This window comes from Lutjanus erythropterus, chromosome 2 (assembly GCF_056507025.1).
Source record: "Lutjanus erythropterus isolate fLutEry1 chromosome 2, fLutEry1.hap2, whole genome shotgun sequence".
Lineage (NCBI taxonomy): Eukaryota > Metazoa > Chordata > Actinopteri > Lutjaniformes > Lutjanidae > Lutjanus > Lutjanus erythropterus.
This window is the reverse complement of record NC_139318.1, coordinates 28034432-28048147: the sequence shown is the minus strand read 5'-3', so window position 1 is coordinate 28048147 and position 13716 is coordinate 28034432. Positions and strand designations below refer to the sequence as shown.

The window sequence follows — 13716 nt, the reverse complement described above, 5'->3', positions numbered from 1 at the left end:
TCCTTCCAGCCAGCAGCTGTTTTTTTTTTTTTAAAAAGCACCCAAAGGTTTTAATGGATGTCTCATTTTGGATAGAAATCCTTCATATATACTTGAGTCAACATCAGTGTTGACATGTCATTTTACCACACTCAGGATTTTGCTATTACAGTGCTTTTACACCATATTGAAACCTCAGGTACAAAACTATTCAGGAACATGTTGTCAGTCTACTCAGTAATAATTATTGTGCTGTGTTTGTTGTGCATTTCTGATCTGTATTTGACATTACCAGTATGCCTTGACACAAAGACCTCATTTAAACCTCAGTCGCCCTCAGTCTCTTAATCTCTCATTCTACCTCAAGTAACCCAACAGACAGACGATCTGCAACAAAGTTTTTCTCCACTCCCTCAACAGCACATACGTACAAACACACTGACTGTACACACACATACACACACACACGTGCAGATATAAAACACAGACAGGCAAAAGGTTTTTTCAGGCCAACATACAAACAGTTACACTCCAACAGAGGATTTTACTATCGGTGTTCAAATAAAAGCATCAGTGTCATTTCTGTTAAAAACAAAAAAACAAAAAAAAAACAAACAAAAAAAAACAAAACTGTATTTGTTCAAAGCTGAAGTGAGACTTGCTTTGTTCTCCTGGGAAATAAAATGCAGCTAATAGTTTACAACAACTTGATGAAATACTTGCTTTTTAGGGTGTAGTTCCTTATGAAATACTTGTTTTTGTTTTTTTTGTTTTTTTTGGGTCGCTTACTCTTTTCTCATTTTTACTACATCATGTATTTTCTGATTCTTACACTGTAAAAATTGTTTGTGTGACACTCTTAATTCATGTGATTTGAAAAGAAAAGGAAGGGCAGCAAATAACCACACAGTGCTGAAATACATGACAGTTATGGAAGACGGCATCACCACAGTTAAATCAAATGAATAAAAAATACATTTAGGGTAGCTAATTAATACTACACATTGCATTAGGGCTGCAACTAATGAGTATTTTGATCATCAGTTAATCTGTTGATCATTTTCTCAATTAATCAGTTAGTTGTTGTGTCCATAAAATGTACAACGCTACACTGCATCCATCCGAGTTGTTTCTTCATTTCCTGTTTGTGAGACTACAACTTTTGGTGAACAATGACCACTGTGGCCACAATTTGAGAATAATGTATAAATGCAAAAATATAGTGTGACAGCATTGTTTATTAAGTAAAGTCTATTTAAAGTTTTCTAGTTTTAGCTAACACGTGTTATACCAGATCGAGTGAGGCTGTAGCAGGATAACTGCTGATTGTCCTAGATAGTGTTTCTAATTCGTTAGCGGTTCTTTCAAACGTTACGCAGTCTTGCTTTAACATACACACAGAAACATATTTTCTGACTTACCCAGAGTGGTATTCAGCCATGCAGATAGTTTTGGTTTTAAGAGATCTGTTCCTTCTTCTATTACCTCAATACAATGGAAACTATTGGAATTTTGTTTGTGGTCACACTATTGTGCAGTGTTGAAAAGAGAAACAAAACTATCTGCATGATAAGATACCACAAGAGCAGAGATTGTCAAGCTGCTGTCTGTGAGCCACATCTGGCCTGCCAAACCTTCCCATCCATCCTGCAGAATGGCCACTGATGAAAGTATTGCAATATTTATATATTTGCAGTAGAGCTGCACAGTTAATTAGAATTTTATCAAAATCACAATATGACTTTCTGCAATTCTCAAATTGCAGGACGTGCAATATTTGATAGAAGCAAAATGTATATCACAAAAATTTTAAGTTAATGAATGTCATGAGGCAGAGATGTCCTGTCCTGTAAATCAGATTCTACAGACTTAAAAGAAAAATCTATATTTGGTGCAGATTCCTGCAAAGAAAATCACACCATAGTCATTTTAACATTTTTCAATCAAAATAAGAATAATTATGTAAAATCATTCAGCCCTAATTTGCAATATTTTGAACTAATTGTTTGTGGGGAAAAAAACTAAAAAATGCTGTAGTGAGTAAACACACAGACTCACGGTAAGTAAAGATGTCACATGCACAATAAGAGTGCACTTGCATAATAGCATTAAACCAGTTAAAGTTGATTAATATTTCCTGCCATTCAGGACTGCATTCTGCAGTCATTTGAGCTGCCACTCCTCACTGAAATGTCTCCTTGAGAGCATTTTTTTTAAAAATGTTTCAAGTTCTAATCTCTAGTTATTATGAATTTCCCATGATTCTGTAGGCTAATAAAATAACAAATTTAGTAATAAATTGAAGATATATATTTAAAAAATAGGCTAATTAGGCCTAAATAAATTAGTTTCTTTATTTGAAAGTCCGTCAGTGTATACAAGTGTTTAATATTTGTAATTTAGGAGAACCCTCATTTTAGGGTTAACGCATTAAAAAATAATAAATTTTAACTGTAATGAATCAGTGATAACTGAGCATAACTTGCTAGTCATGTGCCTGTAGAATAATGTTGGTATTTTGGAGGACTGGGAATATCTTTGTCCTCAATGGAGTTCATTTCTCTATAGAGTACCAGATTTCTTTTGCTTTTAAAAATGAAAGTTAAAGTTAATTTTTATAACCACCAAATAATTTGCCAAACTTGAGGCATTTCTATTCAGCTATTCTATATGATTATTTCATGTGAATGTTCACTGCTCGCATGCAGACACCAGCACAAGAGATGTAAATACTGCAGCTCTAAGAAGAGTGCACATGTCCACAGGTTGCCATCTAACATGTCCTTTTTTTGACGATAATATCGATATACAGCTCAAGGCTTTGTGTTGGCAGTATCAATGGTTTGGGGATTGATCTGCCCGCCCTGAGCCTCCAGTCTGTTTTTTTTACAAAACTATTGTTGAGACCTTGTTGGTCAGGATTTCTGCACTTAAACTGACACCCTGTTGCAAATACTTCAACTTCCTAAAATTCTTCCCTTGTGTCATCATGCATGGCAGACGTTTATCTCACATAAAGTACAGGTCACATACTAGTTGTTTATCACATGACTTGAAATCACCCATCATGTACTGTATATATCAAGTGTTTCGTCTATCTAAATCTCTTTTATTTTATCACTGACAGTATGTTGTATCCCATAAGTTTATGTATTTCAGCACTGTTGACTAAATTGCTGCCAGAGGAGCTTAACTCATTTACAGACAGGTATGTTTTCATGTTCAACTGCATTGACTTTTACATTTTTTTGCCCTCTGGACTACCTCTGAAAACGAACACGCCTGGGACGTCTCTGAGGAAGAGTTTGGTTAATTGTGCCTAAACTTTTTCTGTCAGACATGCGGGCGATATCGATCATGATGAAATCTTGAAATAAGTGTCAAACTAGTACTGTTGTAGTCCACTCATCTCATCTCACTACAGTACATTCATGTCACCACAGTGAATGGAAGTCAGCCTAAAGGGTGCCTGTTAATTGAACTACAGCTGAGTCAATGTCTGTTATTTTACACGAGCTGTGTCTGGATATATTTACTCTCTATATGGGGACAATGTTGTTCTGTGATCTTACTGATAGTGATATAGTTACATACAGTACTTGATCCACTCTCAACTATTGAAAAGTTGAAGTGTAACTTGAGAAATCAACTTTTATGCCTTACTTTTAACACCATTTTGTAGTTATGTTATTGATGTGTCCTCCTCATCCACTTCATTAATACAACTCACAAACCTGTGATATATATTTTGTTATGATTCTTTACCATGTGATTTGTGTTATTCTGCTTCTTTATCGCTTATCAATAAAATATCACACCTATCAACTGTCTTTTGTCATGGATTTGTACAAACAAATGTGGGTTGTTCTGATGCAGATACCAGTACTGACAGGGCTGGAACTAACAAATTACAACTACACATGTTACTGTAATTTAGTCATTTTTTGGGGGGAGACCCGTTTCATACAAAGCCTGGGTGCTAACAGATCCTTCCCCTCGAAAAGTCAAATGTTTACCGCCACAGTTAATCATTTCCTGCCTCATCCAGAGTGTACTTTGCCTCATTTGTTGAATATAATATAGCTCTTCTTTAGAACCCTTAGAAGAAAATGATTATTAGTGACACCTTCAGAAAAAATTGCCATTTTTAGATCTACCTGGGTGGGTTTTGATGAAACCTTTGGGATATAAAAGGGTTCTTGGCAGAACCTCCTGGGTGGGCTCTCAACAAAACCCTTGGAATGTAAAAGGATTCTCTGCAAAACCCCCTGGGTGGGTTCTAGGTCAAACCATTTGGATATAAAACAGAAAGGTTCTAGATGAAACCATTACAATATAAAAGGGCTCTCAGTAGAACCCTCTAGGTGGGTTCTATATGAAACCATTGGGATATAGAAGGGTTCTCTTTAGAACCACCTGGGTGGGTTCTTGTTAGCCCCCTTATAAGGTGGAAAGGTTTTGGATGAAACCTTTACACCATAGAAGGGTTCTCTGTAGAACCTCTAATCTGGAGGTTCTGGGTGAAACCTTTCATAGATGGTTCTAGGTATAACTCTTTATGTCGAGTTCTATGTAGAATCCACCAAAAGGGTTTCAGGATGAACCTTTATAAATGTTCGACCAGGAACCCAAAAGTGTTATCTCATGTCGAAGCCAAAGAAATCTACATGGTTCTAGTTAGAACCCTGGAAGTAACTGGGCTAATACTCTGACTGGGCTTTGACAAGAATACTTTTTACTTGAGTATTTTAATGCAAGTAGTTTTCCTTATAGTTGAGTAATGTATCAGTACTTGGATTTGGGTACAGATTTTCAGCACCCGAAATGGGACATTGGACCTCATGCAAGAACCGCTCGTATGAACAGATTTGTTCTTAAGTGATGCGTACGAGTTCATGACAAGTTTCTGGTATTTTGAATTTTCTTTCAGATACAAACACATTTCTTTGAGTGGCCCAGACCTGTCGTAGAGTCATGTGCAGTCAGTCTGCTGGTATCCACACCAATGTTTTTCACTAATGGCTGCATATTTCATCAGTTGGAAGACATTTTGACTTTGAAACATAAATTACACTTCATAATTATGTCGACATTATCCCATTTGACTACATTTGAAATTGTAATTGATTTGCATTTACATATAAAGCCTATCATCATTCATTCAATGATCTATTATTACCTGCTGTCAGGTGTATATATCTGCACATGCAGGTTTGTGAAGTCTCTGTCCAGGCGAACATCCCCACTTTTTCTGTATTTTATCTCTGTGATGAAAACTTCCCCTTAACCCTCTCCTCTTAATGCAGTCATTGATCGCCCCTTACTGTAGCTGTGGTAAGTTTTTTTTTTTTTTTTTGTTTCTGAAGTCATTTTCATGTTGAGACATTTCTTTATTTCAGTCCGACCCTTCGGTATCACGGCATCGCAGCATTCATCTTTCCATTTCTTTGCTTTTTCTGCTCTTAGTTCTTCTTTTTTCTCTTTGATGCCATTTTCATAAATGAGCACTTCCTGACACATGGGGCAGAAAGCACAGCCATATATGGTATTATTGGGGCGTTAATTGTGCTAATTTACAGGTCTCATGCACGTGCACTCAAATACACACAGGTCGATAATTAACATGGTTATCTGAAGTTATGAGTGTTTGTTGAATCTGACGTCGCATGGTCATATGAGCTCTTTGTACAAAAAAATAAGACAAATTTAAGATAAGAATATGAAAATGTTCTTGTATGAGGCCCAGTGTTTATTCCCAACAGCATCCTGTTTAACCTGAGCCATGCCATACAACATGATAGCAATCACATCACATCCATACAGGGAGGAAAAAATAATACTGGTAAAAGTATAAACAAAATTGTTCAAATTGGTTTAAATAGTTTTAATGTATACAGACGGAAACAATCCTTCATTGGTCAATAAAGAGGAAACAAAGTAGAGGGGACAGATCACTCAAGGATGGTAACACATCCAGTGTTCAAGCTCGTCAGAGACGCAAGACCACAAAATCAGTAAAACACAAATTTACACCTCTCTCTTATCAAACATGGAAGTAGATACTGAAGCTCAGACGAACTTCACTGACAAGCTACCAAACATTTTAACAGCAATGACACAACATGATTCAAGAAAAGTGCATCACACTGCATGTGTGCGCCAAAATATAACAGTGCAAGATCATACGTGATGCTTCCCGTCATGTTCCCTTTATCATACATGCACCCTACATTTGTTTTTTCATAATCTGAAAACCACTGCCATTCCACGTACTGTGTCTTAGTGATGAAAACGTTCACCAAAGCTCTGGCTGTTCCCAAAAACAGTCAAGTTGTCCCTTTGTTTTCCTTCCTGAGCGACAGTCTGTATGTCAATGAGGCCAGTGGCCCCCTGCAAACTGAAATCAACTAATGGAAGAGAGCTGTTAAGCGTTGAGAGCTTTGGCTACATCTGTGAAGACCAGACGACTGGGCCTCTGCGTGGTCCCCTGGGAGGTTGTGAGAGTCTGCAGAGGAGAGAAAACTGTTAGTGGTGACTCCAGATTTAAATTGTATCAAAAACAGCCGTAACAGCTAGTTGTCCCAGTGTAATATTATGCTTTGTTAGTTTCAGGAACCATCTAAACAGCTAAATCGACTTCATATTTTAGATTTAGGATGTGATTTATTACTGTAACCAGAGGAAATGTGTTAGGACCAGAGGCCACATGTGTAGAGTATGCAAACTATTCAGACTATGACAGAAGTTAGGCTTGTAAAAATCCATAAATACAATATATTGAAAATGCCAAGATGCATTTTTCTCTATGGAAGCAGAGAACCACCATGTTTGCAATTTTTTTTTTTTAATGCTATCTCAAGACGAGGAGTTAAACACACAGGGGTTTCATGAGTCAGTTCACTCATGTGAGTGAACAAAACTTCTCATCACTACAAAATCTGATGTACCTGTGCTCTTTACCACTTTAACCTGTTCTCCTGTGTTGTTTGTCTTTTCTTCTGTTGCCTGTTGTGGGAATATTTCTGTGCAATAGACAGTGTATTTCAAACAGTTCAGTAAAAGCTGTCATTCTCCCCTCATGGGGAGATGGAAAGACACCGTGCTGCTGCCAGAGGAGTGCTGACTAAGATTACAACATGCATGGAAATAAATGACAAAATAGTAGATTTTTTTTATATATTTCTCACTTCCCTTTGATGGGCTGAATAACATACTAGTCAACAGTGGTTATATTTTAATTTTTTGATCCAAATTATTGCTATCGACAATTCAATAATCCCTGGATACTGGAAGGGACGTGTCCATATCTTCCCTACTCAATTCTACGCCCATGTATTTGTACTTACAAACAAACTAAAATAAAATAAAGAAATATAGAAAATATCTTTAGGTTTAGTCTTTATTAATTTGGTAAAATTTGTCAACACAAGCATGAAGATTCTGCAGGGAACAAAACTACACATATATGCCTTGAAGTACTGTGAAGTTATGAATCCTCCCCAATAGTCATGACCGTGATCTTGAATCCTGAAATCAGGTGTGATCAAATGAAGCAGACATTCATTTTTTAATTCTCTATAATTATCATGTGATCTTGAAAAATCTGTCTTTTGTTTTCTTGAGATAATGAGATAAATCAACCGGTTCTCATGAGAAAACAAGCGCTGTGATCTTGTGATAACAGCAATTGAAAAATAATTGCAATCATGCCCATTATTGGCTTCCATACTTCTCAATGTAATGCTCATCAGAAACACGGGTATGACAAACTAATCTTACCTGAGGTGTGCTCACTACCTGTTTTGGAGGCTTTCAACTGTATTTCATGCACTTCATCAATGGCATAAGTTTTCTCAGTAGCCATGGGACTGGCTCAGTTGCTACATGTGAGATGCAGTTGAAAGCTATGGAAAAAGTCGGCCATGAACCTGAGATCATGGGATTCAGTTCATGTTGTGAAATTCTGGCTTCTGAATGAAAATACCAGATAAAAGAAAATATAACTTCTCTTATTTTTCTTTGTGAACACATCTTCATGACTGTACTCCACTACTGAAGGTTGTCGACGTGTGATGGTGTGTGCGCTCATGTGGCCCCTGGAATATTTAATGTTGTAGTATTAAGTTGAAGGAATAGAAAGGAAAGGATGAAAGATAATATGGATGTAGATTCAAAGGTTAAGTGTACTGGTGTGTATATTCTGTTAAACTATATTTTAATATAGACTAGTTAATATAAGGTTAATTCCCATAAAAATAAACTACAAACATCTAACCTATGGTTTTTGTTTGAGATATAGCATGAAAGAATGAGGATTGTGGGAAAAAAGAGGTTTAGAGAGATGGTTCAAAAGCCACACAGGTGATACTTTACCATGTCTGCCTTTACCATTATGCCATTGTCAAAACTTAAAAGAAATAAAAGAAAATTAAATTATGAGTTACCAATTAACAGTCATTAATTGGACAAAAGAAGTGTTACCTAATCAGTTGCCTAAAATGATGCACAGTCATACTGTGATATGGCAAAAATAGAGACTTTATCATAACAATATATGTTAATTATACAGACAGACTTAATTCAATCTTAAGCTGACACAAGCCACAAGAATCACTTCAGAGCACCAAACTGGAGCATCAGAAATTATTAGAAAAATGTGACACCATACTGAAATTCAAAGTTTGATGGGGAACATTGACTCAGCCACTGCTCAAAACTTTCCTTTAATGTGTCTTTAGGAAAATGAAATATGTTTATTGTGGCTTCTACTAAGTCGAGCCCCTCCTTGCTCTGTGCTCTAAGGATAGTTGAGCAAGTTTACTGCTTCAGTCAACTTTCTCCTTTTTCCTGTTTCCTGTACTTAGATACAGAGACTATGGTGCTAGAGTTATATAGACCTATGTTGAAAACAAAACCACATTTTGAAGATGGTTAAAAGATGTTGCTCACATCTTAAATTAACTAGTTAGAAAAATGACAGCCAACTAGGTAGCTGACATCAATCATTTGCTAGCATTTTGCTAACATCATCTACATGGTTTTCTAGCTTTTTGCTAACATTAACTAACACAATGTCGATTTTACAGGAAAAGGAGAAAGTTGAAAGAAGTTTGCTTAACTGGAGCACAGAGCAAAAAGGGCCAGGACTTAGAGTCAACTCTAGATAGTTGTCAAAGAGTTACAGCAATTCATGGGAGGATAGAAAACAAACTTTCTGCCAAACCCCTTCCACCTCACCTTGGCATTGGGACCCGAGAGGCTGCCTTCCCGGCCGTGGTCCAGTAGTTCCTGTTCCAGCAGGTCATCTTGTTCTTCAGCCGGGTCAAAGTTGTACATGGGCATGAGCTGGTGCCTCAGCTTCTCCAACCTGTAAGACAAGAGTTTAGAGGTAAATAAGAAGACATTATGCCAAGTTGCAATGCTGGATTAACCTAGTAGGTTAAATGCCCAAAAAATTGTTGACCCCACCTAACCTCTCCATCTAGTGCCCTCTCTAACTCCATTTAGTGACAAACCAGTATCCTTTGATGGACTGATACTTAATTTGCATTACTTTATGAAGCAATATGCACCACAGACACAATCTAAACTAAAATAATATAGTTTTGAAGCTATACTTTGACACAGGGCACCTCTACAATACACTGCCATGAAATAACTTAATGCTGCAGGATATGCTTTAGTTGATTTTAGTTATGCAAATTCTGTGATAAATGTATTTGGGATGAACGATAATCTCAGTATGTCATCTGCACCAACCTGCAAAAGCTTTAAAATGAAATATCAGTATCACCCTGAAATGAATATTTCTGCTGATAGGGCATACCAATAATAACCAATTAAATGGTGTGCGAAGTTTCTATTTGCAATGAATGCTCAGCGTCAGTCATGCAAGGAGGACCCAAATCACATTTCAGTTCCACAATAATTATGCCGACAAGAGTAGGCATAATAATATGTTGATTCCACTGCAGGAGAGACTTGATTTCCTTAAGTGTAAAGAATATGTATATCAGCACCTCCAATCAGCTGAAATGAATTGGAAAATATCTGAATATTGGAATGGATTGAAAAGTCCAATATCTTGCATCACTAAAATGTGCTAATAATCAAATTACTGAAACAAATTGATATGCAATACACTGTTTTTTGGGTTGTGAGATCAGCAAATAAAATCTTTGTAAACTTACCGCTTCCGTTTCCGAATATACAGCATCTAGGATGGAGAATAATGAGAAACAAGTAGTGTTATTCATAGAAATAACTTGTCCTAACTACATCCGAGGTCTGTCAAGTCAAAAATATACACAAATTTAAATATAATACAGAAGACACAATAGGTCAAGACATTCCAGCTCATTCTGAGAAGATACATTTCTACTGAATCAAATGCTATTTTAGATACAATATTTAAACATTTCCTTACAATGGCCACTGCTAAGCCAATGACAGTGATGATGCCAAAGGGTACGAGCACCATTCCCATCCCCGAGCCCTCGATCACGGCTTCTGGAAACGTCGTGGCATTGAAGCTGGTCTCGTTTGTTGTTATAGTAACAGTCATTAACGTTGTTCTGGAGGTGACATTGTCTCTGGCACTCGAGCCCGTTGAGATGAAGGGGGTGGCGGTGGTCGGGGCAGATGTGGAGAGAAAACTTGCAGTTGTCTTAGCTGCAGTTACAGCCATGGTCGGGCGTAACTGGTCCAACTGAAGGATGTGTTTTAAACGTGTGTGTGGACGTTGTTGTGTCGCTCAGCGTCTAGTGTGTCTCATGGTTGGCACAGGTATCTTCCCTCTGGTTTGAGGTCTGCTGAGCCATTGATGACGGTTTGGCCATATGATCTGGAGAATAAACCCTAAAACAAAAACAACAATGACAAAACAGGCATGATTAACTCAAAGAGGTCAGTTAGAGCATATCTCAACCGCTACTGCAACACCGCCACAACTGCAAGATGCAACAAGTGGAGAGCTGCAAAGATTTTCTTTCTTTTTTTTATTGCATAGTGTAGTGTAAATTTTCTTATCTAGATGTATGCAAAGCTTTTAATAAAATGTTTGAATATAGTGTTGTCACAGTTGTCTTTAAGATGCATAGAAGCATCCTGAGTTCACCTAACTGTATAGACTAGGCAGCTTTACTACTATATAAATGAAAGACATAGAAATCTACGTTATTGGAGAAACAAAACAAAAGCTGAAATTCTAAATAATTTACACTAGATGTTGGTCAGAACCTGCATGTCTCATGGAAGGTTTTGGCTGTTCAGAAGGTTCATGTTTTGGCATAGCGGTGATTAGGTCAACCCCAGTAACTGAATTTAATTATGTCAAGTAGCCACTATTGTGTTAAATTTTTCAGGTTTATAACAAGCCAAATTTAATGAAAATCGGTTCAGAATTATTCAAGTTACAGTTGATGTAATGTCTGCATCTCTCATTTGTAGCGGACCTTTAACTCTCCATTACGGCAACCACACAGACACATAGCAAAGAAATGGTGGCGAAGCTAACAACACAGGGATTTATTAATCCCATATATTGCCTGACTTTAGTGGATCATAACATATAGGGCATGAAATTAATTCGCAGATGTTCCAGGTTTAGGTTAAGAAGAGTGAGCAGTCAACAGCAGGTATAAAAAAAAGAGCAATTGATAGAAAAGGTTTTTCAGAAATTGTGAATCATCACAACCACAAGAGGTCCCTGAGCATTCAGCTATAAATGTGCATAAAAAATACTATGCTGTTGGTCCAATAGCGGCTGCAGACAATAACTCTGTTAAGGTCCATTGGTCACTCACACAGGTTCGAATATGACTATTGTATGATGTCAACCTTTGTTTTCAGCTGGCTAGGGGTGTAAAAAAATATTGAGTATATTATGTAAGGTATTATGTTTTGTGATACTGTATTGGTTCTCAAAAACAATGTATTGTTTTTTTAACCTCATATTTTCTGTATATGGTGGCGTATACTTTGATAGTTTTGTTAAACTTAGATTTCAAAAATGGCAATATCTCACAATATTTTTAATCGTAACCCCTGTATTATAATATATTTTGTATTGCTTGATTCTTGACACAGCCATACACCTGGTGGAGATAACAACAGTTATTTTTTTCTAATTTTTAACCTTATATGTTGCAGGACAAAATGCATTGCAGGGTGTATGAATAAAGGTGAGGTGATCCTGGAACTCAAGCCAAAATGGTAAAAGTATCATTTCCATTTTGCTTCTGTGCACTGATTATTTAATTAAATATTTGTATTAAAAGAAATTCAGTATTAGCACACCAAAGCCATGATTTCCTTCAGACCACGGCTGATTGTGCCAGCGGGGTTGTGGTAGGTGTTTCAGGGCAGGATGTGGGTAGCAGAGGCACAGGAGGAAAGTGGCATAACAAACTTGATAAAATACAGAGGAATACTAACCACTAAAAAACTGTAACGTACACTGTGAGGAAATGTGCTGGCAGCGCCTTCAAAAACGTCAAAATCAAACTTACACCCCCACACACACACTACCACACACACACACACACACACACACACACACACACACACACACACACACACACTGATTCCATAAATATCCACTCACTGCATCCTCGGTACATGTGCCTCCCACACACACACACACACACACATCCCATGAGTGTGGAGAGCAATTCATCCTGATGAGCAGTTCTAAAACATGAACATGCTTTTCATTTTAAAGCAGTGTTACATGCAGACACAGGAAGGCGGTGAAAATAGACACATGATCCATTCCTCTCCCCTTAGTGCATCCTGTCTGCTTGTGCTCTCCTAATGAGGAACATGTGCAGCTGAAGCAAACAACCAATGAAAACCAAAGGCTGGGTTCAGTCATTGCTGTTTGTCTGCACTGCAACAAAGACAGGAGCCTGCTGCACCACATTTTACATCTTTGTTTGGATGATATTATGCTCTTATTACTGTGTGTTACTGATACATAATAACATGTTATTTTTAGTCAAGTTGCACTCTATCTCAGCTGTCCTGTGCAGACAGCTGAGCTACTAATCCTGCCAACGTGACCAGCTCTTTACTCCATGTGTCCTCTCAGATTAGAGATGCATACGTACCTTTTAACATACAACATGCATGACTTCAGAGGTGAGCTGCAGCAGGAAGGGAATGGCTAGAGAAGGGAAATTTTCATTGGAAGAGGCAGCATTTCCTCCAGTGGCTGCCCCTCCTCCTCCTCCTCTTCTTCTGTCCCCCCCCCCCACCCCCCTTTAGCAGTGCAGGTACTGCTCAGGCTGTTTACATTGACAAAACAGCCATTTTCTCTGAAGATGGACTCCACACACCACAGTAACCCTATCCCGGCAGGCTCCAAGAGATCAACCTTCCCGTTCTCAGATTGCCTCCCAGGATCTACTCCCCCCGTCTTGCCCTTTCTTGTATTTCACACAACAAGAGGCTGCTCTAAAGGATGCTGCAAACAGAGATCAGTGCGGCGAGCTCCCTCCCCCTTCACCCTGCAATTGGTCTAATGGCTTCAAGATGACAGATGCGGTTGGCTCGCTCAGCTGTCTGTTTGGCTTTGCAGGGGTGAGAATGGGATTTAATGGCTCTGCACACCAGATGCTGTCAGACCCATGTGAATGACTGCATCCGGGTGGCAGGTCTGGGGAAATTAACCCTATGATGTCTCTTCTCTAAGCCTTAATCACCTGAATTTACTCAAAAAAATTAAAAAACAGGGAA

The 13716-nt window shown here is 37.9% G+C and overlaps 2 protein-coding genes across 3 annotated transcripts in view; one reads left to right on the top strand and one right to left on the bottom strand.

Moving 5' to 3' along the window:
* LOC146331815 (ADP-ribosylation factor-like protein 8B-A) overlaps positions 1-13716 on the top strand; it is a 189064-nt gene that overhangs the window by 14425 nt on the left and 160923 nt on the right. The gene's annotated exons all lie outside the window — the stretch shown is intronic.
* On the bottom strand, positions 5849-13465 carry c2h3orf18 (chromosome 2 C3orf18 homolog). 2 transcript variants are annotated; one of them, XM_084736001.1, is made up of 5 exons: positions 13089-13463; positions 10406-10836; positions 10170-10195; positions 9217-9346; positions 5849-6484 (listed from the first exon to the last, which is right to left on the bottom strand). In XM_084736001.1, exons 2-5 carry the CDS (start codon positions 10664-10666, stop codon positions 6404-6406), a joined length of 498 nt encoding a protein of 165 aa, XP_084592127.1. In that variant the 5' UTR covers positions 10667-10836; positions 13089-13463; the 3' UTR covers positions 5849-6403. The 2 variants fall into 2 exon arrangements, with proteins under 2 accessions (XP_084592127.1, XP_084592135.1); XM_084736009.1 differs by lacking the exon at positions 5849-6484 and adding an exon at positions 8283-8386 and having other exon boundaries at positions 13089-13465.

What these genes read in the sequence shown, in the direction of transcription:
- c2h3orf18 (XM_084736001.1), bottom strand. Translation starts at nt 10,666, where the DNA reads ATGGCTGTAACTGCAGCTAAGACAACTGCAAGTTTTCTCTCCACATCT. An exon ending in TTGGCTTAGCAGTGGCCATT is followed by an intron (nt 10,196 to 10,405) that starts GTAAGGAAATGT and finishes TCTCCATCCTAG; the next exon opens with ATGCTGTATATTCGGAAACG. An exon ending in TCTCGGGTCCCAATGCCAAG is followed by an intron (nt 6,485 to 9,216) that starts GTGAGGTGGAAG and finishes TCTCCTCTGCAG; the next exon opens with ACTCTCACAACCTCCCAGGG.